General features: G+C 40.8%; 5 protein-coding genes and 1 long non-coding RNA gene across 18 annotated transcripts in view, besides 1 other annotated feature; 2 read left to right on the top strand and 4 right to left on the bottom strand.

Moving 5' to 3' along the window:
• Cip4 (Cdc42-interacting protein 4) overlaps positions 1-11,404 on the bottom strand; it is a gene marked incomplete at its 5' end in the record, with an annotated part of 41,612 nt that extends 30,208 nt beyond the window's left edge. For 8 of the 10 annotated variants that reach the window (NM_001274483.1, NM_001274484.1, NM_001259690.2 and 5 more), the window contains 2 exons: positions 10,329-10,429; positions 11,290-11,404. In NM_001274483.1, coding sequence (NP_001261412.1) covers positions 10,329-10,429; positions 11,290-11,302 — 114 coding nt within the window. The other 2 variants (NM_001259692.1, NM_001104031.2) reach the window with 1 other exon arrangement.
• Positions 8,350-9,203: a mobile genetic element.
• A 447-nt stretch (positions 11,405-11,851) lies between the features above and the next one.
• On the top strand, positions 11,852-12,545 carry mRpS6 (mitochondrial ribosomal protein S6). 2 transcript variants are annotated; one of them, NM_079201.5, is made up of 3 exons: positions 11,852-11,887; positions 11,981-12,047; positions 12,114-12,545. In NM_079201.5, the coding sequence occupies exons 2-3, from the start codon at positions 12,003-12,005 to the stop codon at positions 12,510-12,512; spliced, it is 444 nt and encodes a 147-aa protein (NP_523925.1). In that variant the 5' UTR covers positions 11,852-11,887; positions 11,981-12,002; the 3' UTR covers positions 12,513-12,545. The 2 variants fall into 2 exon arrangements, with proteins under 2 accessions (NP_523925.1, NP_001246623.1); NM_001259694.2 differs by having other exon boundaries at positions 11,852-12,047.
• A 190-nt stretch (positions 12,546-12,735) lies between these two features.
• On the top strand, positions 12,736-13,973 carry CG33514 (uncharacterized protein). The gene is made up of 2 exons (NM_001014558.3): positions 12,736-13,102; positions 13,162-13,973. The coding sequence occupies exons 1-2, from the start codon at positions 12,798-12,800 to the stop codon at positions 13,790-13,792; spliced, it is 936 nt and encodes a 311-aa protein (NP_001014558.1). The 5' UTR covers positions 12,736-12,797; the 3' UTR covers positions 13,793-13,973.
• Positions 13,796-14,760, bottom strand: CG11342 (uncharacterized protein). Its single transcript, NM_139639.2, has one exon. It carries the CDS (start codon positions 14,714-14,716, stop codon positions 14,000-14,002), a length of 717 nt encoding a protein of 238 aa, NP_647896.1. The 5' UTR covers positions 14,717-14,760; the 3' UTR covers positions 13,796-13,999.
• Positions 14,761-14,950: 190 nt separating this feature from the next.
• DopEcR (Dopamine/Ecdysteroid receptor) lies at positions 14,951-27,689 on the bottom strand. Of its 3 annotated transcripts, none has more exons than NM_001014560.2 (5): positions 27,233-27,689; positions 26,723-26,898; positions 17,900-19,206; positions 17,128-17,386; positions 14,951-17,039 (listed from the first exon to the last, which is right to left on the bottom strand). In NM_001014560.2, the coding sequence occupies exons 3-5, from the start codon at positions 18,030-18,032 to the stop codon at positions 16,463-16,465; spliced, it is 969 nt and encodes a 322-aa protein (NP_001014560.1). In that variant the 5' UTR covers positions 18,033-19,206; positions 26,723-26,898; positions 27,233-27,689; the 3' UTR covers positions 14,951-16,462. The 3 variants fall into 3 exon arrangements, with proteins under 3 accessions (NP_001014560.1, NP_001014559.1, NP_647897.2); NM_139640.3 differs by having other exon boundaries at positions 16,436-17,039; positions 27,611-27,689; NM_001014559.3 differs by lacking the exon at positions 27,233-27,689 and having other exon boundaries at positions 26,723-26,901.
• Positions 24,670-25,301, bottom strand: lncRNA:CR44360 (long non-coding RNA:CR44360). Its single transcript, NR_124782.1, has one exon. It is a non-coding gene; the product is annotated as a long non-coding RNA:CR44360 (long non-coding RNA).
• Positions 27,690-27,878: the final 189 nt, after the last annotated feature.

Genomic DNA, 27,878 nt, shown 5'->3' on the forward strand with positions numbered 1-27,878 from the left:
AAATTACGAAAAAAAAAAATGAATCAGGACTGTGCAGAAATGGAAAGCGACCCCAAAACCATATGGATGGATGAAATGAATGGGATGCGATGCGATGAGTCAAGGGACTGGAGATCAGGGTCCGCAGAATCGATTTTAATGCAACTTCCTGCGGTTCAATGACTTCGCCCCTGCAACATGTTGCGGCAACACTTTCAGTCTTATCGCCCGAGTATTTAACGATTTCCGCCATAGCTCCTCCATGTGGAGGAGTTTTTAACTTGCCCACACAATGCAAAAAAGTAAAAAAAAAAAATACAATAAAGTTTGTTCGAATTTTTGCAACAAACAAGATGGCCAAGCAAACAGCAAATTTATGTATTTCTGAACGCAAAAAATACTTGAGTTTTGGCAGTGCTTATGTTTTGGGCCTGTCACATGGGCAGGAAATGAAGCTAATTTGTTTTGCGGGTGTGCCATCGACTGTTTTTTTTTCTTTCTTTCATCAAGGGGTTGAGGAATACCAAAATAATAATAAAAAAAAACGTTATTATACGAAACCCAAACTAAAGGAAACCCAAGCCACGCAGGCAGCCCGACTTAGCCTTCGCGTTTTACAACGCTTATGTTTATGACAATGATAAAAGCGAAGCCGGGCTGTGTCCTCAATTCCTCGTTTTTCTTTACTTTGCATAACATTTGATGACGAAACAGGGAGCACAGCCAGTCCTTTGTGTGATTCCCCTGCCTCGCCAGCTGCCTTTGAACTTGCCATCCAGCAGGCGGAAAAAGCTCCTTTTGAATAGGGCCAAAGCTGTGACAGATTCCCATCGGATAGCAGGACACTCGAAAAATATTTAAAAGACTCTAAGGATATACATTTAAATTATGAATGAACAGGAATGTTCGAATCTGCACTATCAAGATACATTGACCAAATAGTAATTTAGCACTTGAAAATATATAATAACCCATTTTAAATAAAATTTTTAATAATAATTGACTGAATTTCCAAATATTGACATTCATATTGATTTACCAAATATTTTAGAAAGCAAAATTTTATTTATTACTGAAAATCAGATATTTATTTGCATTATTAACGTTTAAAAAGGTAACAATGAAGAAGCCTTTTGCATGATTCATAAGCCAGCTTATGGGAAAAGTCGACACCCCTTTTTTAAACCCCCGTTTCCTGCAGTGATCCCATCCGAACAAACAATGTCGCATGCCGCACACAGCGAAAAAAAAAATATTAAACAAACATCGTAATCAAGCACTTTGACGCAATGCTAGCGGCATTACATGGGGGGTTTCTGCGAGTGGATGGATGGTGTTTGGGTGGCTCTGGGAGGGTCTGAAGGACAAGTTGGCTCAGCTGATGAGTCATACGTGAGAGGGTGGAAGCAACAGCGGAATCAGGAGGCGGCAAGGCCACCCCCTTGCGGGTGAGTCAGTCGGAGGAAGTGGGTGACTCAAAAGAAAAAGCGTCTCTTTATCAACTAGCTAGCTGGATGGATGTAAATAATGAAACGTGTTGCTAGATCCAACGGCTAAAACGTGATACAAACTGGCATTAGGGCACATTTTCGTATGTATATATACTACATATACTTGCATATACACAGGGGATCGAGAACAAAGGGCATCGGTTGCCATGACGTCCCATTTACCACTTCACAATTCGAGTGCATTTTGGACAGGAAAACAATAAGAAACGGGGTTGCCCGATCCAACTGCAATTTCAAGTGATTTGTGGCCGATTTGTGTTGCCGATTTCTTGCAAAATGGCACACACTCCCTCTGGAAACCTAAATCCACTCGAAACGAGAGCTCTCCAGGCATTAACTTGACTTGGTCATGAGCCATCAGCGGCCACATGTCGCCATGCCACACAGAAAGTCAGAGAAGTCAGAAGGCGTAAATGAATTATCGTCGCCTGTTCATAAATCTCTAGACTAATTAATAAATGTTGAAATAAAAAAAAAAAGGGAAACAAAAGCTGACAGTGCAGGGTCAAAGTTGAGCCCAGCGAACCTGTTGATAATGAGCAACGGAAAAGCGTTCTTATCGAACTGGCAAACAAACTACTACAATTCCAACCTACCCAAAGTAGCGAGCAAGAGCCACCATATTACTATATGTTTATGAAGCACAGATAAAAATACTTTAATCAATAATTTGACCACTTTTATCTAAGGTTAACTATTTGAAATCTAAATATATGTATCTTTTCTTGTGGGAGTTATCCCACAGCGACTTTAGCTTTCTACGCACACATCATAAATCTTCGCGTGGAATTTTAATTATTATCCAAAATCGAATACTTTGATTCATGATTTTGTTTTCTGTAGTTTTTGGCATCGGTTCGAACCACACCCAAATTGGCCATGTTGTTTCCACCCGCCACTATAATTGAATTTGGCCTTTGTTTCCCTCAGGCAACCCACGAAAACAAAAAAATATTCTAGCAGATACGTAGCACTGGCCACATTGTGTATCTAATGTCTAACTAATATTTACTTATTAACCTTTGCTGATATGATATGATATGGTGGGCGATTGTGAGTGTGCTTAGTCAAACAAAAATTGTTTGGCTTGAAAAACGAAACGCTGAATTTCACATACTCTAGTCAACAATTTGTTAAAAACAATGTTGATGTTATTTTATATATGTATGTTTGTAGGTGAGATAAATCATTTCGAGACAAATTTGCTTATGCTAATAAAGCGCAAAAATCTTGAAAGGATTGAGTGAAATATATGTAAATATTTTTCAATGTGACTTTTTGATGTATAAAAAGTGTTATCTTTGAGAAAATATTTATGTGGTTAGATTTACTTTCCTAATATTTTTAGAATAAATATATATATATGTGGATGACTTTTCCTTTAATAGGCAATATTCTCATAATTTCGATAGGGTGCTTAATCTATTTCTGATACGGGGCCAGGCAATCCCTCTACCTTCGACCGATAAAATGAGTCCCACAAATGCAATACACTAAACCAGGGATTTTTTGTCACCTGTTGGTGTGCGTGTCTATATAGATTTTATGACCAGCAACAGGTTCATTTAATTTAGTCACATCAGCTGAATGTGCTGATAAGTTTTCTTCTGACACATCGCCAGCGAAAAAAACGGAACAAACTAAACTGAAACGACATGCCCAGCGAACCACAAAACTCTAAAACTTTAAATAGTTATAATTAATTCTGTGCAAGATATTTCTCCAGCTGAATCAGCCAGCAGCAGGTATTTGTAAACAAAAGCCAATATCTGACTCACTGGAAATGGCAACAAATTGATTTGTTTCGGAAACGCCAAGGTGTTAATTGAAACACAGAAATTCGGCAGCATTCAGTTCACGTTCTCAGCACCATAAGCATTTATTTATTCCATAAGTAATGTGCATATGTGGAAATATTTCTAAAATAAAACTTATCTGAACCCAGGGACAAACTAAGCTTAAGTAGTTCAACTTATCGAAACGGAGGCTCTGAATTAAAAGGAAGTGAGTGCGTAATATATGTATGTATTGTACTTATCGCACAAGAATTTGAAACTTATCTTTGAAATGTTTTTAACAAGAGGAAAAATATTTAATGTTAATAATCACTCTCATGTGGGGCAAAAATGACGGGGCAGTGGCACAAATTAAAAATGGTCAGCGCAGGCGCCACAACCGATTTTTATTTCAAACTCCAACGGTTGCAATTTGCATTTTAAAAGGTTTTCGTACTGCACTGGCAAAAGTATCTGAATCTGAATGCTGTTTAGTATGCATACGGCGCAAACTGGCTGAAGGCTACTGAAATCAATAGACGCCACGACAGACGGATTGCAAAAAAAAAAAAAAAACAACAACTTGGAAAATGGCAACGCGAGCCAAAGCATGCGAAAAGCTAAAATGCAAACAAAAAGTAATAATAATTTTACAATGCCCAATACGATGTGTATAGAATTCGCAATCGAGAGTTATGAGTCGCACAGCGAAGGATACTCATATACTCATGTGGATGGATCGTGAGAGATATTCAGTGGAATGTTCAGATAACATAGCTGGGTATTCTACGAACAACAAAGTTCAGAAACTTCTTCATTTTTGAAGTACACCTTTTTTGTTTATTAGATTATATTCCCGTTCGCCGTAATAAATTCCCCACACAAATTCTGTGGAATATTTTCAACCATTTCGACACTAGTTCCATCCATACTCGGAACCCTTAAGCCATTTGCCAAATAAATATCGCCTTAGTCAGCTTTTCAACGACGTCTCGGATTGCCGCCAAATTCGTTTGAGTTGCCATCTCCGCATCCGGATGCAATAAAATCAGCGAAAATGTTTTTCCAACCCCCCGTGGCGAGCGTGAACTTGGAAAATTCCCTTGAGTAAGCCAGAAACTATTTTGATTGTACATTAGGGCGACATATTGCAGGGAGAAGATGTGCAAGGAGAAAGGAAAATCGATAAGGATAAGGAGCAGAGCAGAGCAGGGCGTTGGCGTTGGCGATGCAGATTGAGATTTTCAGATAGGGTGCGTTTTGCACGCAGGACGAGAACATGTGAAGGAGACCCAAGGAGCTGGCCATGGCCTTGAGCCAGGAGTCCACCCCAATTCAGCCTGGATGTCCTGGCACTGACACTTGCCGTCGCTTAATTGGAATTGTGCCCAAGGAGATCTTACATACACCCATTTTTCTTTTGGGGGATAGCAAAGAAATGGAAATGGAAAGGAAAGGAAAGGCAGACCAAGTGCAGTCTGGAAGAGGGTGATGGTGATAGAATTTCAATCATGGCGGACACGTTTGAAATAGAAAAGCATTCATCCTCCCCCTCGGCAATGGACCTGCTGCGAAAAGATATACGAGCTTCGACTTTATTTCTTCGGTTTTTTATGGAGCGCACCGGCGAACAGTTCCTTACAACAGCATGTCCACACCCCGAACGCATAAAAAATGCTTTATGATCTCTGCCGGGCCAGGCCGTTCAACAAGTTGGGGCAACTCGAACCTTAAGCCGTTTCCCAATTCGATACATAAATACTTATTTGCTAATTGCTCGGGTGAACGTCTCTCGGCGCGGTGAATGTTTCGCTTTTATTTTGTTTGCCGTCTTGGGCCTCTCAATGTCATGTGAAAACTGATCGAAAACGATCACCACCAGCAGCAGCAGTTACAAATTGCATGAAACTTATTTACACAGTGCTCGACAACATTAAACAGCTGCACTCGAAACGACTCGATGGCATTGAACGCCGAGTGTGGATCACAGAGGTCTGGAATTGTGAGGACGGGTGTAACATGAAAAAAGTGCAGACGAGCCGGTCAGTCATCGGTTTGAGTGATACTGCACAGAATGCTCCAGTAGAACCAGCTGATTAGATAGGCTGTGACAGAGCAGAGCACTCAAATGAAGACAAATTGTTCACGGAGCATGCATATTTAGAGCCAAATAAATTAGAACAAGTTACAGCTCCATTACGATTCTAGGAAATATTTACTTGGATATTTCCAGATAAAACTGGTGACTACTTTGTTATTTTGTTAATTGTTTATTAAGTTCACTCACAGCAACGATAAATAGTTGGGAATCGTTTACTTAGGCATTTTAAGTTTCGAAAAGGATGTAAAGCTCCTCGAACTAAATCCTTAAAAAAGTATAGTATATTATATAGCAGAGACTAGCACGAATTTTCTGGCAACAAAACCATCTTTAATTCAATATACTTTGTCTAGACCCGACGCACTTTGAAATTACAAAAACACTGACTATTTTTAGGCCCACTCTGTAGACACAAGAAAATCCAAGTGGCTGCGAGAAAGAGCGAGGGAGATGACGGAAAAGGTGGGAGATACCATGTGGGTGGGGTGGTGTTTTTCCGAAAAAGAAATTCCCATCAAATGCAAATGTCGAAATAAATACTTAACAAAAAGCGACCGTATTTAACCAAGTTTCTGTCTGCGGTGGCGCAACATTTTACTCATTTTATATTTGGCATTTTTTGCATATGCAAAGCAACGAACGCAACGAACGGCGCATGCTTTAAATTTAATTAAAGTGAAAATCTTGGGTTCGTAAAAAAGTGGGCACTCGAAAAATGCAAAGAAAGTTTTTTTTTTCACCCATTTTTTCGTATTACCCGACGACGACTGGCGCTTGTTGGCTTTTTCTGGCCCCACAATTGACCCGCTTAGCCACGCGCTCGATCGCCGCAGTTATTAGCCAGGCCAAGAAACTGGACAGCAGGAGGGTGGAGGGGGAGGGGGCGCGGACGTAGGCTATGATTTCTGCATTATAAATGTACAATATTATTGCCTTTTTTTAAATTTTGTCCGCCTCGCTTTCCATGCACAAATTCAATTAACCGAAATCTTGCTGGTTACACTTTCTTTGAGTTAAGTGGCATATCGAGTATTTCGCCGTGTGGCGTGCGAATCATTATGCAAATATTGAAAATACAATTTCGGCCATCTAAAGCATAATGTTCGCTTGGCTACCGATTTTAGCCAAGCTAACAATGCTTCGTGATTGAGTCTGCAAAAGATGTGGTGGGCGGAAAATCGGCGGAGGGGCGCCAGAAACTGGATTTCTACCACTAACATGAGTCACTAAACAAAGTCGCGAAGTCGAGAATAAAAAGCAAAAAGTCGAGCTATGTGGAATTGGCCATAAAAGCTGAGAAGAATTTGTTTATATTCTTGAGAATGTGTTGTTGCTACTGTTCTTTTATTAAGTTTTGAATGATTGTTTATACCTGCAGTTCGGTTATTATTATTCAAAAGTAAGTTTATATGTCCAGCTTTCAATTAGTTCTGTATAAAATCAGATAGAAGTTCTTTAAATAGTTGTTGTGCTACATTTGTCATTTTGTTTTCCCAACTACCAGCTGCATTTTATTAGTTTCTGTCACATTTCAAGCCGTTTTGAGCCCCATGCAAATCCGTTGGACAAACACTTGGTAAGCTTTTTCAGAGCCCAAAACCAACATTAGACACTGGCTAAATCCCTGCAACTAAAAACGAGAAAAACTATGGAAAAAAAAGTGCACAAAGTGCCAGCAAAACAGATTGCAAAACGATGTCTAGACGTGCAATTTTGGTCCTGACATCGGGGCACCTCCTCTTCATTCGAGGCGAATTTTCCGCTTACACACACACACAAGCACACACGCGCACACACCTACGAGCGCACACGCACACCAGCGCACATTTTGAGGGTGTGCCGGCTGGCTGCTGCTGTCTGATGAAGGAAAACTACCCCCGAAAGGCGGAGGGCATGTGAAGCCCATCGATATTCGAGTATCCGAATTGAATTGAAATCAGCAAAAACTAAATCGGGCTAAAACGGCGGAAAAAAGGAGGCAGCTGAGGCAAGCTAAAATGGTTTTTTGTATCTTTTAAATCCCTGTATAGACAGGTAAGCTTTAGCTGGGCGTGTCAACGCCCTCGGCCCAAACGAAACATGAAAAGAGCGTCAGAAAAAAAACAGCTGTGAGCCGGAGAATGCCCATAGACAGAGCGGAAAAAACAAAAAAAAAAATAAATAATAATAATAATAATAATGTGGAGACCCGGCACTGGGAATCCGATGGATCGAAGTGGAATGTGGGGTCTTTGGCGAAACAGAACGCAAACTATGAGGAAAATAAAAACAACAAGAAAGCAGATATATCCGAAAAATATACATACATAAATATACATATATATATGTGTGTGCAGCACATATTGAATTGAGGCGCACGCTGCTGCTGCTGGCCGTGCTCATATGGCAGTAATTTACATAAAACCCGCAAAACCAGTTTTTTTTTTTATAAAGTTTCGAGTTCCAACTTGGTCGGCAGACGGAAAGAGACGGCAATGCAGCGGCTGAGAGAGACGGACGCTTTAAGCGTGCGTTCTTAAAACATTTGCCTGCACTTTGGCTTATGGGAAGCAATTTGTTAAATTCTCACTGCTCGAGCATTTGAGTGGATTTCCTATGGGTAAACCGATGACATTGAAATAATAATTAATTGACACGCTTAAGTTCACTGAGATTGGGTATCCAATTAGAAAATGTAGGGTTTTCTGACAGGAACAATGTGTCAGTTGGTTTTAAAAAACCGGAATTTCGAGCTTATTTTCTGGTAGTTGTAAAATATTTGAGAAGTTTAATTGCATTTACCAAGTGCTTGGCAAAACAAAAATGTTTAATTAATTAAAATTGTGTGGCTTGCAATTTGTAATTTTTGATGAGTGCTTACAATTTCTTAATAAGACCAATGTTGTCGTTTCTATCTATATTTTAGGTTTGGAGCCTTTCAATATATATAGCCTATCTGAAGATAAGCGCCTCTTTAATATCCAAGAATATAGGAGGTAATGGAAGCTCAAAGAAGCTGGGGTCGGAAAAATCGAATTTTTGAAATTTGAAAGCTGGAATCGTTTGCCCATTTTTTGCCCATGTTTGCCCACCAATTAGTTTTTTTTGCCCACGTCCAGTTTTTGAGATATGAATTTTCGAAAAAGTTCGAAAATTTTCGAAAATCAAAAATTTCGCTTTTTTCAAATTTTTTTTTTTTAAATCGCAATAACATCGTTTGCCCACGTTTGCCCACCCTTTAGAATTTTGAAAAAATTTATACTTTAGAAAATATAAGGCTTTTAAGTTTACCTCGGTCTAATCAGAGAGTAAATCGTTTGCCCATCTCTTAAAACCAAATATTATCAACAAAAAACGTTTGCCCAACCATTATTATTAGTTTTTATCGTTTGCCCACCCTTTAAAAAACCTTTAACAAAAATTTTTTTTCGATTGCCCACACTTGAAATACAACTAATTTCGTTAGCCCACCTCTTCAAAATAAAACTTTTCAATAAAAAACGTTTTCCCACCATTTAAAAATAAATAATTTCGATTGCCCACCTTTTAAAACTAAATAATTTCGTTTGCCCATCCTTTAAAATTCATTTTTAACGTTTGCCCACCCTTTAAAATTTGTTTTTTTCGTTTGCCCACCTCTTAAAAATGGTTTTTTCGATTTTTCACCTATTAAAACTAAATTTGTACATATGTACATATGTAATAATTGTAAGATGTGGCGCCAAAAGCACAGTTACTTACAAAAGAACAGTTATTTACATATTTACATACATTTTCAATATATCCATAGTGTTAATCATTCATGAATTGTAACATCAATTTTTCTTAATCATTGTTTCATTTCATGGAAAATATTTTATTCCAGAATTTTCTTGAGCTTGGAGAGTGTTGATAAACATACATACATTTTTTTGCATATATATTATATTGCAATATAAAATATTTTCCATGAAATGAAACAATGATTAAGAAAAATTGATGTTACAATTCATGAATGATTAACACTATGGATATATTGAAAATGTATGTAAATATGTAAATAACTGTTCTTTTGTAAGTAACTGTGCTTTTGGCGCCACATCTTACAATTATTACATATGTACATATGTACAAATTTAGTTTTAATAGGTGAAAAATCGAAAAAACCATTTTTAAGAGGTGGGCAAACGAAAAAAACAAATTTTAAAGGGTGGGCAAACGTTAAAAATGAATTTTAAAGGATGGGCAAACGAAATTATTTAGTTTTAAAAGGTGGGCAATCGAAATTATTTATTTTTAAATGGTGGGAAAACGTTTTTTATTGAAAAGTTTTATTTTGAAGAGGTGGGCTAACGAAATTAGTTGTATTTCAAGTGTGGGCAATCGAAAAAAAATTTTTGTTAAAGGTTTTTTAAAGGGTGGGCAAACGATAAAAACTAATAATAATGGTTGGGCAAACGTTTTTTGTTGATAATATTTGGTTTTAAGAGATGGGCAAACGATTTACTCTCTGATTAGACCGAGGTAAACTTAAAAGCCTTATATTTTCTAAAGTATAAATTTTTTCAAAATTCTAAAGGGTGGGCAAACGTGGGCAAACGATGTTATTGCGATTTAAAAAAAAAAAATTTGAAAAAAGCGAAATTTTTGATTTTCGAAAATTTTCGAACTTTTTCGAAAATTCATATCTCAAAAACTGGACGTGGGCAAAAAAAACTAATTGGTGGGCAAACATGGGCAAAAAATGGGCAAACGATTCCAGCTTTCAAATTTCAAAAATTCGATTTTTCCGACCCCAGCTTCTTTGAGCTGGTAATGGACACCTTAATGATTCTGATCAAGCTAAACTACGAATTTGTTTTGATTTTTAGCTATAGGTATACATTCATACTCCTCAAACAAGCAGAACTATGTATTTGTTGCTTATAGGAACCCCCTGTTTTATCAATGAAATACGACTTCTTATCTGAAGATATAGCCCCTCTAAATCCAGGAAAAACTCACCCATAGCTCGGTGCCCCAACTCATGTTGTTGGAGTTTTGCGCTGAGTTTTCCGATTCGGCCAGTTTGTTGTTGCTGCTGCTTCTGCTCGATCCGCTTGCCACTGTATTTGTTGTTGCCGTCGTTGTTGTTGTTGTTTTAATAATAATAATCCACAGAAGATAATGTAATCCACAGACGATGAGGAGAGAGGGAGAAAGGTAGAAAGCGAGGGAGAAGAGCAAAAGATGAGAACTTTTATTCGTTTTTGTTTTATATTTTCCCGCAAAGGTTAATTAATTTTATGGCTGCTTTTTCGTTTTCATTTTCCGTTTGTTTTTCTATATTTTTTTCAGCGTTGCGCGGCGCGATGTTTAATTTTCTATGAAAGAGAGCAATTCGAGTCAGATATATTTCATTTTTGTTTTTTTTTTTTTCGGTGGTTGGGCAGGTAAGAAAGCATGTAAAAACAAAAAAGAGTGGCAATGCAGACGTGTCAGTTGCAGCGGCAGGTAGAAAAATGAAGTTGAAGGAAATTATAGATAATGAGAATTTAAACACTTTTTTTGGGAGTTGTTTAGTGATAAGTGCAAAATAAGAAAATTCTATGCACTGGCATTTCGATGCGCAAAGAGAGTGAGGAGAGAGAGGGAGCGATAGAGATAGAGAGCGATGCAACTGCATTTCATAATTGAGAAAAGCAGAAAGAGAGGACAATTGGAATTCTACTATTGTTGTATTTACATAATTTCGCACACACACGCACACAAGTAAACGCAATTGCCGAATGCACGCACTCTGCTTCTAGATCTGCCACCGTTTTTTTTTTTGTTATTTGTGCTAACTTTTTTTTTAGCATTTGCTTTGCAGTTGCAACTTCTTTCGATTTTGGGTTTTATTTAGCGCCTGCACTTTCGCATGCGTCATAATTCGGGCGACATTTGCACACACACACAAGCACACAGTTAAAACACCCGCACTCACACAACGCAAGCATTTGTTTCTCCTTTTTGGCGTGCGAAAAAACAATTTTATCCGCTCGCAACTTTCCGCTCGTTTTTTCACTTCGGCATCAATACACAGTGTGACCGCAATGTGTTTGAATAGGCACACCTCTGCGTTTGCAGTGTGACCAGAGACCGATGGCGACCTAATTTCTAACTCTTTAACATCTAGCGGGGATATGAACCCATATTGAGAGCAACTGTAAAGTTTAATTATTATTATATAAAATATATGAAACTTTCGTTAATACGTGCCCCCATTTTTTTTTATAATTTAACGTTAATTGTAGACTTTTTAAATATATTATTGTGGCCTTGAAAACTAATAATTTTATGGAATAACATAACGTTGAAACAGATGAAGAAAGCTATTATTGAGCTTGGAAGAAACTTCTTATTATTGTTTATTGCTTTTAAAGTAACAAGAGCATCGCTTATTGTTGTATATAATATATTAATTTGAACATTAAATTCACTGGAGCAATAGATTTTGGCACACTGTAAGGTGTAAGCATGTGCGCCAGGCGCTAGATCATTTTTAGTACTTTCCTTGCATCAGCTGTTAACACTATCAGCTGGTGGGTCAACAATTACATTAGATTTACTAACTTTTTAATGAATTAAAACTTGAGAGAAACAACGTTAATATAAGAAATTAAATTCCTTACCAGCTCATACAATTCACCGGTCACAATGCCTTCTTACGAACTAGCACTGGTGCTCCGCCAATTGCCTCGCGTGAGTAGCACATGAAATCCACCGGCAGTTACATAAAAGTAAATAAGAATTGTACACCGCCCGCAGCCCGAACTGATTTCCGTGATTAGGCGAACGGCCGAGTCCATCCTGGACAAGGGCGGCATTATCCGGAAGCTGGAGAACCTGGGATCCCGCGCCCTGCCCCACAAAGTCAGCGAACACGGGGTGGTTCACCGGGAAGGCACCCACTTCACCATCGCCTTTGATACGGCGCCCACTAAGATCGCAGACTTGAAGGAGGAGTTTGGCCGCGACATCGACATCATACGGCGCTACATCTTCAAGGTGGAGGAGCCCGAGCAGAAGCCCTGCACGCTGCACGAGGAGATGCTGCCACCCGCGTATCGCAAGGATGTGCAGGAGATCATTGCGGCCGCCCAGAAGAAGCAAAAGAAGAAGTTCAACTACAACTCCGGCCTGGACTACTATCCCTTCCAAAAATAAAACACCAAATAAAACGCGTTAATTATGTATGCTAAAACCGGTTGTGGGTTCCTCGATCTTTGGCTAATTCAAACTGAAGCATTCCTTATGAAATGCGCCTGTTATCTTAGTACTTTTCACAATGTTTGTCTTTGTTTGGTTTATGGCGCCCAATCGGACGCTTATCAATTAATTGATAAAGCTCCGTATAATCGACCATCAATAGAACGTAAATTGTCCAGGTAGTGCCTCAAGAATCGTCGAGCAGTTCACTAGTACTTCCTCCTGACCGCAAACGACCTAGAAATGTCACCGCAAATCCGTCCACTTACGCCAGAGCTGCAAAAAGTTGCCAAGGAGCAGCTCAAGGAGGATCCCGAACGTCTCGAAGCCGATCTGCAGGCGTTTAAGACATGGATCGAGCAGCAGCCGCATCTAAATCCCCGAATGGATGATCAGTTTCTGGTGGCTTTCTTGCGCGGCTGCAAGTACAGTTTGGAGCGGGCCAAGTCCAAGTTAGATAAGTACTACACGCTGAAGACCAAGTATCCGGACTATTTCCGAGTTACCAACACCACGGATAGCAAGTTCCGGGAGATTCATCAAACGGGGTAAGGATTTTGACGCCAGCTAACTAATTTAATTTATCAATGCAATTCTGTCAATTCAGTGCCATCATCTACCTGCCCACTCCGCTGAATGAAAATGGACCTCGCATCGGGATCTGGCGCATGGGATTGGTGCCAGTGGAGAAGTACACAATGCTGGAGTGCATGCAAGTGGCCCAGGCAATGCAGGAGATTGCCATTTTGGAGGACGACTACGCCAATGTCAATGGAGTAGTTTTCATTATGGACATGAAGGGTGCCACCGCCGCACACTTGTTCCAGATGACGCCGTCGATGGCCAAGAAATTCACTGTCTTCTCGGAGGAGGCACTTCCACTGCGTCTGAAGGCACAGCATTTCATCAACACCATCACCGGATTCGAGCAGCTGTTCAACATGTTCAAGCCAATGATGTCCAAGAAAATGCAGTCTCGCCTATTTGTGCACGGCAACAAAATGGGGCTCTTGACGGAGCAGATTCCACTGAAATATCTGCCCGAGGAATACGGCGGCGAGAATGGCACCACGCAGGACATCGTGGCCGCCATGGAGAAGAAGTTGGACGAGTACGCCGATTTCTTCCAGGAAAATGTGAACTTCGGCACCGACGAGAGCCTGCGTCCCGGAAAACCAATCGATTTTGAGGGGCTTTTCGGAGTAGAAGGTTCCTTTAGAAAGCTCAACGTGGACTAGTTTCAGTTTGTAACTTTAAAGATTTTATTTTCTTATCAGCCAGTTGAAAAAGTTGTCCAATTTAGTGGCTAGAAAACACATTCGCATCAGTTGAATTGTAAAATCCAATAGTAGGAATGATAATATAGGAATACATGAATATGCTACGATACTTCGCAGCAGTTTTAGGTTTCTCCTATATAAACATTGTCCTTTTAGCTTTTATTATCATCTGTAGAAGCAGATCTTTCGCTGCCATTTAGTTGGTGCGGATTTGAATATCTTTCTTCGGTCCAAAGACTCTTCCAGGTACTTTTGTATCTGAAGATCCACATCAGATCGCCACTTAAGTTCCAGGAAAAGAGGGAATATCTCTCCGGCTTTTTTCAGGCGTCTCTCTGCTTTCTGATAGCATTTCCAGGGCTGTGGTTCCACCACCAGGAGCTCTGCCAGATTGGAGAGCTTTTGCAGAAAGAATCGCAGGCCTTGATCATGGTGATTCAAGTGAATCCACATGGTAATGGAGTAGCAGCAAATGGCATCAAATTTCTCGAGATTATTCACCTCCATATAGGTTTTAACGGATTCAAAGGCTTCATCATCGAGGACATCCACGCAGGCGTAGCTCACATCTTTCGGGGATTCATTCTCCTCGCTGGCACGTTGAATCAGCCGAGGGTCTATATCCACACCTAGAACTTTCACAGATCTATGAAGACGTTCCTCCAGATATTTATGCATGAGTTGAGTGAGTACGCCGCAATTGCAGCCCACATCCAGGATGAAATAGGGTTTATCCTTTTGGGTTTCTCCATCCTCCAACGCAGGAAGCCATATGTCCGCGTCTGGTAAGAGTTTCACGCGTTCTGCGGCGGAACTGAACTGATAGTAGTTGAAGAAGTTGCCATATTGAACCGCGCCGGGATCGTTGTTTCTAATATCCATATTTTATAAGATTCGTGTTTTTATTTGTTTTGATTTCACAGAAACATGCTGCTAGAGATGGTCGTTGAGACGATATATCATATTTAAATGCACAACAAAGTTAACATGCCATCTCTAGCAGCGCTGTTAAGTGAGTTAACATCTACAATTTTCACAAGGCCAGTGTTAAAAGGTGCAGTTTAAGAAAACCGCCAAATTCAAACTGCATCTCCAAATAAAACTCACATGCATTTTCATCATTTTTGCGTTTATTTACTGCGTTCTTTGTTTATATTTGTCGAAACGCCTCTTGCTATCTGCTTATACGGCTCTAACACTTACACTTAAAAATCGTTAACACTTGCTCTTTGGTGTGTAAATTAGTTTCAAACTATAACTAAATGTACAAAATATCGTCAATGAAATGTACAATACAACAACAAAATATACACAATGTTTCGTCTTCGAATTCGTTCGGTATTTTCGCATTTGGCATGTTTGTGGCTAAGATATCATCAATTCAACACAATGATCAACAATATTCAACGACAAACACTCGACTTGGGACCCTGGATGCTTCATCGGCGGCGCTCGGGAAACTGAATTTGACCCACTAAGGGAACTAGGCAAAATTGCAACGCTCTGTTGGTAAGCCCACCAAATCGAAGCGTTCAGGGGCGGCCAAAAGGAAAATGAATCATTCTACCGATTTGAACAACGATCGAAACTTCACACTAGCCTATCATTTCAGTATCATAGTTGTATGTTGTATGGCTAAGAACTACTGGAAATGTCTTTTTGGGCTTATTTGCTTTTTGGATTTTAACATATTTGCTGTGTTTTATATTCGTTTAGTGGGCCTTGGTTTTTCGTTTCTTAAGCGCAATTCGCAAAGCGTGCGAAGATTGAAGATTTTCCGAATTTTGAATTCTCATATTTCGGCCCGTCGTCAAGTTTGGCAAATTGTTTAATAAACGCTACACGATTTCATTTTGTAAAATTCTAAATGCTACTTAATATGGACTTTGAAAAAGGTTTATACTTATGCAATCTTTAGATAATAATCCTGCTGCTCGAGTAGCATATGATTTTCGTATATTGTTTTTGTTGTAGCAAGTTCGAATTGTAAACCGGAAACGGAAATGTTGCTCTTGCCTAGTGAATTGTCTCTTGTCTACGAATTAGAATTAGAATTAGATCGCTGCTACATATGTATATGTATATGGCTAGAGTTAAGTACAAGTATATATATACGTGGTAAGCTCATAAATACACAATAATAATCGTCAATCAATTCAATCAATCAATCGGTGAATCAATCATAATTGGATACGCTAAAAACTCTTAGCTTAGCTTAGGTCTAGAAATATGAATATGTCTTTCAACGTGTCTGTGGTTTTGGTGTTTTTGGTGTTTCTGTGTGGTTTGCTGTATGGTGGCTGAGTGGTTGAGTGGTTGCGTTTTTAGTTTTCAGTTTTTCTGTGGCTGTGACTGTGGGGTGGTGCTTTCATTGGCATGTCGCGTAGCGCCAAACGGCCCGTAAATATGCAACTATATGGCAAACAGGCAAGTAAGTGTTTATATATATTGAGAGAGAGAGATATATAGAGAGTTAAGGAAATGGCTCAATGCAATTACAACCAATTATTTACTTGCAGGACTTTGTAGTTCTTCTCAAAGGGATTACGGAGGATGGGTTTGGGAGGGGGATTTTTACGGATAATTATTGTATTTTTTTTTGAGGAGAATGAAAATCTAAATCTAACTCTAGTCATCTGGGTCCAACCCGATTAGCTCTGCTTGCAAACGGCCCTTAGTCTTACAACAAATGGTTAAGCAAAATACTCTCAAAGCGATACGGAATTGCGGCGACATACTGGTCATGATCAGAATTTTCCAAAACGAATTCAATATGCCGATCCAGACGACGGCGAAGTTGATAAGAGTACTTTGGATAACATCGCCCGTGACCACCTCGTACAGACGCAACAGAATCCATGGCAGCCAGGACACCCAGAATGCAAAGACTAATGCGAATGACATCATATGACTAGGGTTCGATAAATTTTCAGCCAGAGCAGTTGCATATTCTTTATCGTGTATCGGCTCGCCGGACCTAATCTTACGCATCATTACAAAGATATAGCCGTAGTTGTGTACGATTGAAATGAGGCTGGGACCTAAGACTAATATCGCCAAGGTGGCGCTATATGCTGCCATATTCCCCCAGTCCAGCATGCAAATGTGCGTCATGTTGTTCTCGATGGGCATCGAGTAGCCCAGGATTGGGGGACAGCACAGCAGGGCCGCCGATATCCAAGTGAACACCATCCAGCATTGGCATCTGCACGATAAAGGTCACAAGAGATCAAAGATTAATCCAGTTTTAATCCAGATGAGGAGGAATTCGGGGTTCCATTGGCGCTACTCACCTCGTTTTCGTCTGCACCGTTTCATATCTGAGTGGCTTCCGCACCGCAAGATAGCGATCCACTGATATCCACATGAAGGTGTATACCGATACCGCCCACAGAGTGACCTCCAGATAGCCGGTGAAGCGACACACGATGTCGCCGTACATCCATTCTCCGGTCAAAGCGGGATACACGGAGAAGGGCACCACCAGGAGTCCGCAGAGCAGATCGGCGATGGCCAGGGACAAGAGGTAGTAGTTGATCACCTCTGTGGGTCCTGCGATGACAGCAATATCGTTAGAAAACGAAGTAGAGGTGTATTCAAAAATAATAGGCAAATGCAAACAATAATATTTAAATGGATCATTCAATAATTTGGGCGAGTCTATTTGTACGACATTCACTAGAACTATTTAGAAACCTAAGGTTCTTAAATTTATCCAATAACAATCAATTTATAGGATAAAAGTTTAGGTACAAAAAGGGGAAAGAAATAATATGCTTAAGCACAATTGGTTTTTGAATTTTTTCAAAGCAATTAAGACAACAAGAAAACAACACATTTGAATTTTTGGGGAGGATGCCGTGTTACTTCATTCCTTTCACTTTCACATCAAAATCATGGATGCATTTTAAGTATAAACATTGGACTTAAGTGGTCAAAATAAATTATATTCAACACATATGTAGGTTACTTATGAAAATATTATGCTTGAGGCCAAACCCAACCGCGAGATTCGAGATGTTCCTGTGGAAAGTGTTATGTGAGTGTGATATTCGTGCAACGTACCCTTGAAGTTGGCATAGGTGGCGATAATGAGGAGGTTGGACAGGACGATGGCCACGCCCAGTATCGATATGAGCACCGCCTTGGTGAGGGCCTCCACCTTGGAATTATCCTGTAGGTAGCTCATTTCCTGCATTTTTACGGGCTGGCACTGTCGGTTGAAATGGGCGCTCCTGTGCTCGTTGTATACGCTCCCTTAGCTCCTTGTCCGTTTCCCTCCTCCTTGGCTCCTCCTGCTTTCACCTGCTTTCGCTGCTGCTTTCACCCGCTTTCTCCGCACCTTCTTGGCGGGCTGATTGTTATGCAAAGGCCAGTGGACGTGGACGTGACCGTACTTTACTTCCGGTCATGGCGGACGCCCATGCAATTGTCCTGTGCCTTCGGTTGTGTGTGTCGGTGTGTCTGTGAGTGTCTATGTGTGCTTAGGTGAGTGTGTCGATGTGTGAGTGTGTGTGTGTGTCTGGGTGCGAGTGTTGGTGGCGTCCTTTATTGTGCAACGAGGCTTGCACACGCGAAGGTCGTCGGAGTCCTTGGCGCTGTTTTTTCGTCCTTTCTCCAACGTTGGCGCCAAATTTGTATAAATTTTCTACTGCCTACTTTTATTTGGGCTGCAACTTCTACTACTGCCCACCTTTTGGCGCCGAGCCAAGCATTTGATTGTTACCCTCACAATCCTGGCGTCGTGGTTAAGGTTAAGGATAAGGTTGTGCTGGTGTGTGTGTGTCTATGTGTGTGTCTGAAGCTCGTTTAAAATGCTGCTTGGGCTAAAATCTTACACGTAAAATCTAGTAATTGCGTACAATTTGGTTTCTATCTTAGAGGATCGTTAATGATTTAAAGAATTCGTTTTGTTTTGCTAAATTCACAACGCTCTTTGCTAAGTTTTAATGAACGTCAAAACTGTTAGTTGTATGCTTGAATAATTCGCTACTAGTTTTAATATCGATTTAAAAATGTACACATTTCAAACTCGCAAGTGGAAGAATAATGATTATTAATTTAACTATTTAATGTGTAATAATTACGCGGTTTTCAGGGCTCTTTTTCTTTCGGGGTTAGTTGAAATATCTTTCGACTATAATTAAAGCACAGCACAAATGGTTTTGTTGTTTTGTAAGGCTTCTGTTGTGCTACATTTAAGTTTGTTAAAATAGTTCGATAATAGTTCGGTTGTTAAGTATCGGTTTTGCTATTTAATTTCGCTGCTTGGTGATTGTGATTATCCTTTTGCTTGTAAATTCTGGCTCTTGTTGCTGTTGTTGGTGTTTAAACTCCACGTCCTGCTGTCGTTTTAAGCTAATTGTGCGCATCTGAAAGGACAAAGGATAGCAATTGTATGCCTTTAGCGCTTCATAAATAGTTTACAGAATCTTCCATCTTGAGCCAATCAATAAATTATCCCACATACGGCAGCAGGCGGAAAAAGCCTTTTAGCTGCACAAACGCTTTACATAAGCGTGCTTATCCTGCGCCCGTCACTTGCCTGCTATTTCAGAGGCACCCACCCACCCATCACCTCCAGCCACCACCCACATTTCCCGCCTGCAATGACCCACTTTGCGGTGCCACTTGACACAGTTTGAGAGCCATAGCTGTCACTGGCCGGCTGCTCAAACTGGGTTTGTCTCTCGAGGGGCCTGGAACTGTTAAAAATCTCGAGGGGTCTGCGCTTTGGTCTCTATTTGTGGACCACCGTCATCGATCACGCCCACTCCATCTATATTTAACGAGCGCCGAAGCAGTGATGCCTACTTGGCTACTTTCAAGCAACTTTTCATTTAAAAATGATACTTTAAAATTATTTACTTATATATGTGTCTTAAAGATCGCAGTAGATACCACATTATTTCGATATGAATCTCTAGATTAAATATATAACGAATCATACTTTTAAACATGTTCCACCATCTAATCTAATATGCTGTTTTGAATATATATATATATTCATTTTATCTGTACTAAGAATTCAAATACAAATCAATTGCCAACACTGGCTTTAAACCACAGCCTCTATTAGAGGCACACACTACGTCATCGTGCCATTTTCCACGCAGACACAAACACCATTATCAAATGCCATTAGACATCGACGGGGATGCTCCAAGTGCCAAAGGATGAGCATGGGTATGGATGGGTGGTTGCCATTAGGGGGTGGCATTATGGGATGTCGTTGATTGAGGTAACAAGTTTGTCATTCACGCCCCTGCGTTGATACCCCTCTTTTGCTCGACCAGGTGATTAAATTAGCGATAACGGGGTAACTGGGCATGGGCATCGGATTCGACAGTCGGTCGGTCGGTGGCCAGGTGATAAATATCAATGGATTGCATTAGCCACATCCGCATCCCGACGTAGCACATCATTCCAACTGATTGTCCATCATTACGTAAGCCGCTGCAGTTGATGACGCTACCTGCAGCAACGTCATTTGTGCAAATGACTTCTCCGCCTGCGAACCATTCAAATCCACTCGACTCCGGCTCTGTCCCCACTGCAATTACGCTGAAATAACTGTTATGGCCGCCAACTTAAGCGAACCCCACCGCATAATGAGTGCCCCTTGACCCGCGGAGTCGTTGCCGGAATAACCGGAAATTGGAGGCCCACGGAGCCGGAGAATCGCGTTCAGCGAACCCCTTTGCTGCTTTTCTTGGAAGGATAATCAATAAGCGCGGCCAGTGATTAATTATGTAAACATGGTCATTGTTCTTCGCGTCAACCGCTAACAAGCTGATGAGATTTTGATTGCCACTGGGATTGCCGGGCAGCCCATTAAGCCCTCGGCATAATTAAAAATAATATGTGGCCCCCTTTTGGGGGGCAACTTTTGTCCTGCCCCGGAGGCGAATCCTTTGACCAACTTGAATAGCCAGAGATACGAAATCGTGAATGCAGCTTGAGTTGCAGTGGGAAATTAAAGTGACCCACATAGCTGACCATTAAAACTTGCGATTGTTAAAGGAAAAAGGAATACATTAAAAACTGAGGAGGAAAATAAAGACCAAACTGGGTCAGTGCCATCAAAATTCACAAAATTATGGGAAATAACATTTTTTATTGACAAGTCATTCCTAAAAAATATAATTTATTTCAAAAAATAAAACGTTTTTTTTTTATTCACAACATAATTAGAAAGTCTAGATATTACAAAAGTGAAGCGTGAATTAACTTTTGTAACTATTTTATAATCTAATCTATATCTTTAAACATATGCACAGTACGAACCTTAAAAGGAGCTTAAAAAGTCACTGGCCTACATTGCCGAAACGCACTGTATGTTTGCGCCCGACTTTCCGTCGACCTGTTTTCATTTTTTGCTCTGTAGATTTTCCAGCTTTCGGGACCATAAAATATGTATTCCATGCGTGTTTATGTCGCCTCAGAAAACACACAAGTTTGAGCCCGAAACGAAACACAAACAGAAGCGGAAAACCATCGAATGTGCCGCTGTCATAAAACCACATCTGTATATATATAAATATATATACAATTATATATATACAAATGCCTGGCAGGTGGGAAGCACTATGCCATATATAATATGTGGCAGATGGGTGTGAATGGATGTGGCAGGAGCAAGGAGCGAGCCAGGCTTTTGGGTGCTATAAATAAACTTTTGGATGGGCTACGTGTTTAAACAAAATGGCGAAATACCGCAACAAAGGCCAAGGCGAGCTGCAGGCCCAAGAAGGATACTATACCCGTTTGATGACGCTGCCTGTTGGCAGGAAGCCCCAGGACGAAGAGTGGGCGTAGCAGTGGGTGGCAGGCTGACAAGGCTGGCAAGGCTGCTGCGGATGGGTGCCACGTCATCGTCGCCATTCACGTGGCTGCGTCTTTACATAAGCATGACCTCACCTTGGCTTTTCTATTCATTTACATTTACATTTTCATTTTCATTTTCGCAGCACAGCAGCCAGTTGACAATTGGTGTTTCGTGCAACGTATTTACATGGCGCCACCTGTTTTGCTCAGTGCATCTGCTGCGGCGACTGCATAATTTATGCTTACGCATGTCAAGTGTCGCATATGCCTGGAAATGCTCGTCCTTCGGGGGGGCGGAGGAGTCGCCGAAGGCGGTGGCGCCGGGCTAGACTTGGCAGCTCCTGTCACTCAGTAGCTTAAGGACTTTGCAGGCGGTCCTGCTGCCTGTTGCTTTGCCCCACGCTCACCGAGCCAAACTCTTTGGCCACTAACTTTTGTCAACCGAAAAATGCCTGCAGGCAAATTGCAATCAAAGTGGCAGAACGCTAGAAACTTTGCCGTAAAATGCAACAGTTCGACCACAAAAACAATTTGGGAAACTTCAATTCCAAAAAATTAGATACTGAATAGCATTGATTGAACTGCAATGTTCGTAGATATGTGGAAACAAAGTTTAAAAAGTAATAAAGAATCGATTAAATTGATTTAATGAAAATGTTAGCTCATCCAAAAGTGTTCGTTCTCTATACATTGGCATAATAATAATAATAATAGGCAGCCGAAAAGAGTAATTTGGCCAAGGAACGTCGTAAAAAGAAATCCAATTTGCCTGGGAAATGCCCTGAATATTTTGCGTCCTCAAAATAAATGACGGCGGGGGGTGCGTGATTGGGCCAACTTAAATTCACGTGCTACCCGCTGTTATGGCCATAAACCGCATTGTGAAATGCCGTACCACATGTCGTATACGCAATGCTTTTTATTTGGGCCAATTTTGCGTTGCGCGAGGGGCAGTTAGAGAGAGAGAGAGAGAGAGGGGGCGTGGTTCGGGCCAAGGGCAAACAGCGACTTGGCGACGCGCTCGTGCTTAGTTTTATATTGTTCTATTTCCCACTGGATTTTCCTAGCGCTCTAACTCTGATTTCCCTTTGGGCGAAGGTTCTATTGTATTTTTTTTTTTTTTTTGGAAATATCTTGAATATGGCAAAATGCAATGGTTTGCAGATGTTCTACAATTGGCAAGGTCACAGTCATGGGCTGGCATTTTCCTTTCGTTTCCAACCACAAGCCCAACACTCGACAACGTGACGTATGCGTAATAAATAAGACTGGCGGCACTCGGCTCTAAGGACAATTGTATTGGCTCCTGATACCGGCTATATCCTACCCCCACATCAACACACACATACAGACATAACACACACACACACATCACTGGAACAATCGATCAATAAAAGAAAAAACCCAACACGAAATTCATTTCAATGCTGCGACTTGACATTCAGTCAAGGCGTTCATTGTGGCACTGGCAATAGCAAAGCCAGTCGTTCAATCAATACGGCAATGCATCAATTTGTCATCCCCGCCATGGCTCCTTTTCACTGCATTGTTGTTGTTGCTTTGCTGGTTTATTAAATGCAGCAACTTGTTTATTTGTTGCTGTTATTCGCTGTCTGATTGATAAGCAAACGGGGGGAATCAACGAATTCAGCCAATAACGAAGGGCGGGATCATGACTATGCGGTTTCTATGCACGTACACAGAGGAAAAAATGTACAAAATTAATTTATATAGCATACTGTTAGCTGGTCAACAATTTTAAATTATATTTTACTAATATAACTTCCAGTCCTAAATATTTTTCTACAAGTATAACATTACAGTAGCATTACTGATATATGACTTACTCACTGCCCTAGTTTTTTTTCAGTGCACCAAAGGCTTATTGGCTTAATGTGCCAGCTGACGCTAAAAGAGCTGGCAAGTCTGGCCGGGATTCAGTCGGAAGCTCTGAGGACGGTTTGACATTTAAGCAATTTGTTCGCAGCAGCTGCCAAATGCACACTTATTAACGTGTGTATCTGTGAACGCGTTTTGTATCTGTATCTGCATCTGTCTCTATTCCTGGGGTAACAAATAGAAAGCTACTCCTTGCATTTGAAATGAGGGAAGGGCATGGAAATGGGAATGCCCGGCGGCAATTAGTTGGCACTAGCCCAGGGCCACGCCCATCATAAATATATAAATCAAGGCGGTCACAGCCCACAACTAATTAGACGATGGCCTGGACAAACAGAGAGTTGCGATTTGTGTGTGCGTGGAAGGAGGTAAAAAGGCATGGCGGGGGGATCGGAAAAAAACGCGGGGCGGGAAATCGGGTGCGAGGGCGGAAAGTTGAGAGCGAAAAATAGGGGAGTGTTGGAGAATTTAGGCTGAATGGGTGTGTCCACTTAGGCCGACTATCGACCAGCGTTTGTTTTGTTTTCCTTTCATTGGGCTAAATGTTGTTTTTGTGAGCGGAAAAACAAATTGAGATAATTACCAAATAATAGATTAGAACCATCTATAAAAGTTTAAACTGTGTCGCAGAGTATTTGCTCGTCAATAGCAGACTAGAATTTCATCATACATATTTGTTATGTTAAATTTGTTGTTCTCTTAAGATATTTAAATATAGAAACACTTGTTTGGTTTGTCTCATTTGCTTTGCCAGCTATTTGTTGTCGAACCTAAAAGCCGCCAAAAAAAAAAAACACTTTTACTTCCAAAATTTTACTGGTGTCTTCCACAAAATGTATAAAAAACACGGCATATACGCGACACGTTGTGGTCATAAATCAAAAGAGATATAAATGTGTGCAAATAAATTCTTTGCAGACCGGATTGGAAAAAGATATATTAATTACTTAAACTTGAATACTTCACAGTAAAGCAATAAATAAAATATATAATTCCAAAAAGCAATATTTTTAAGTAGATCATTTTTGGGTAAAAGGATTTTATCTGCGAAGATAAAGTCGAATTAGAGTCCAATTAAAATTTGCTGCCAATGTTGATGGTACCGTTTTATTTCATGGCTAAAACGGCTCACATTTCCCGCCAACAAGCACCATCAGCACCCTCGAATTTTCCCGGACTTTCTTTCATATGCAAATGTGTGGGCAGCAGCAGCTGCGGCATTTTGCTTCCTTTATCGGGCTAATTGAATACGTGTGTCGAAACACAAAACGGCGAAGAAAATGGTTGGCGGACAATCGCCATTGCACGTCACGAGTCATAAATGCAAAGCGGAGAAAGCAGTGAAAGCGGAGAAAGCCAGAGCAGCGTCATTTGCCATGTAAATTAGACAGCGGCCAGCCTTGAAGTGTGCTATGGAAATTGCACTCGCTTGCCGGACATGCGGCGAATGTTGCATGCTGCTCGTCGCACGTTGCACGTCGCACGGTGCCAGTTGTTAGTTGTGCCTGGTCTCTGGTTTCTGGTTTCTGTTTTCCGGCTGGTCATGTGTGAAAAATGGCAACTGTGTCAGCGCCTACACGACCGCGTCAATTGCATTATTCAGAAACTGAAACTGTGTTGCAAGAACAAAAGCCACTTGCGATGGGTGCACCAATGAGTCAGAAGGGGGTGGCACGCTGGGCGGCGGTGGGTGACCCTTAATTATGCAAAAGACGGCAACGACCTTGAAGCTGCCAATTGCAGCGCACGTAATTAAAGACGAGCAACGAAACGCAACTCAACACAACGGGTCTGTTGCCACAGTGTTCTCTGCGTAAAGCGAATGTGTAGGTATCCAATAATAATAAGATATTGTATCTTTAAGATTCTTAGATCTAAAATATAGATTGAATGGTAATTTTTTACTTATGTATTTCTAATACGTTATATGATCTATACGCGGAGATACAGTTCTCTGTAATTATATCCCCAATTTGTTGCAGTGGGTCTATCCATATCCTGGTGATTCGAATTAATTAAAGCCAGGAGCGACCACTGTACGTTTCCAAACCCATTTTCCAGCCCTTTGGGACAACGTGTGAAATTTCCCATTGTGTGATCGATAAAATGGCCATGTGAGCGGGTAGGGGGCGGTGGGAGGCGGCAGACTGTGCGGTGTTGTCGCGTCCTTGAAGGCAAATTTACGACAATATAAACAACTTGGCAGCGAAAGAGTCCAAGCTCGAAACCCGGTCCTTGCCGATAAGGATAAGGATACCAATAAGGATACGGGGCATTCGCTTGGCGCGTAATTTTATGACACAGCAAAAGCTATCGACGGCTGCCAGAAGACAAATTGCCTATAAAACGACAAAGTCAATAAAATGGTGGGGAAAAAAAAAAAACGGAGAAGCGTGTAACGTGTGACCGAGTTACAGATACATACATACATATGCAGACATATACTGCAAATCCTGTTTGCCACACATAAATTGAAATTTTCGCAAACGAAATTTGCGTGGAAAATGATGCGCTCAGGCCGAGCTTTTCAGTATTTGCACAAAGTCTTTTGGCTTTGGCTAATCCCCAACGAATGCTGCCATTCTTTGCATTGAGCTTTCCAACTGAAATTCTTCGTTTTTTTGTGCTAAACTTTGCCTATTTTCGTATCTCTACATCAACACCGAAGGACCGAGCATAAGGGATATGAGAAGAACAGCACAGCATTTCCGATAGGAGAAGTGGAGGTTCAAGTGCACTGCGAAAAAAATATCCCAATATAAATTTCAAGTCTTTAGACTATTTAAATTTTTTTTAACGGTACAGCTTGTTTCACTCCATAGTCTACTACACAGCTATATAGATTAGACACTCGCAAAAAGGTGCATTATAGCCAAGTAATTGTCAAAAAAACACGTCTAATGTTATCTTAAATAAATTATCAAAAAAAATTAAAAATTCTCAAAGTTCTCTTCTTTTTTTTTAAGTGTCAGCACTTTCCTTTCGACCATTACTTCTAGAGTTTCGCTCTTTTCGGGGTTGTTTATGTTTTGGTTCGCTCTTTCGCGTTCCCTCTCGCTCCCTGTTTCTTCCCATCTATCTTCGCTTTTTTTTTGTGTTGAGGTAGGATGCGTCTGGAGCAAAGCTCGACTTGATGCTCCCTGCCACCGAAAAATTGCTCACCTGAGACTGCTCGTGTTGAGAACCTTTGCCTTGACATTGCTCAGTTTTTCCAGTTGATCGGTTGAGTATTAAGTTGATTTCTTGTATAATATTTAATGGGTATTTATTACATTTTTTCTTGAACACTTTGTCTTTATCACTTTGTTTGCTAACTCTTTGGCTGCAACAGGCAAGAACTGTAAAATATCTAGATGAATGTGGGCTTAAGATATATCTAACCAAGTCGGTGGCCCTCAAAGGAACTTTAAGCAGCCCGTGTATTTTTCACTAATAAATCAATCAAATAATATTTTAATGCATGCATTAGGTGGTGTTGATTTAAATGGATTTTCTTTTCAGATAAGATAATTTATAAGGGGCACGATTTATGGCTTTGGTGTCGCGATAATAATATATCTTTCAAACTTTGTCACTTTGCACTGTCGAACTTTCTTGCTATGGTTAACTGAATTTCCATTTCCAATTTCCCGATTTTCGGGGCACATGCAACATTAATTTTTTTCGCTTTACTTGTTGGCTTTTCCGTGGGCTGCTGATTTTCTGCTTAGCCTTCAACACACATACAGCCAAAGGCGTTCTCACACAGATACCAGTACACACAGGACCCTCTCACAGACACATGTGCGCAGGTGTGTGCCTTGATTTTTCAATTATCCTCAAGCTCGTAATTTGCACAATTTAATTGAATTCACTTTGCCATTCGAATTTTCAAATTTTCAAATATTCCATTTTTGATTGTGATTGGCATTGGTATGCAATGAAAATTAAGGCCAGCCGAAAAGTGTGTTTGCTGGCCGCGTGTTGGTGTGTGTGTGTGTGTGCGGGCGTGTGTTGGTGTTGTGTCTGCTGTGTGTGTGTGCTTCCACCGTTTCCAACAACAACAACCACTGAACGCGCTGCTGCTGCTGCCGCTGAATCTTTTCGATGCGTGCGTAGATGCGACGCGCTCACTGTCTAACTGGCAACTGTTTTCCGTTTTTCCATCGCTTTTCTTCTCTTCTGCTAACGCCCCGACAACTCGGCGAACTCTCTCTCGCACGATAGAGAGGGAGAGAGAGATCTGAGAGAGAGGGCGGCTGGAAATGGAAATGGAAAAGCAGCAACAGGAAGCGAGAGAAAGCGAAGCTTTCGCCAGCTGAAAGCTCGGCAAACGCAC

The sequence above is a fragment of the Drosophila melanogaster genome, chromosome 3L (genome assembly GCF_000001215.4).
Source record: "Drosophila melanogaster chromosome 3L".
Taxonomy (NCBI): Eukaryota; Metazoa; Arthropoda; class Insecta; order Diptera; family Drosophilidae; genus Drosophila; species Drosophila melanogaster.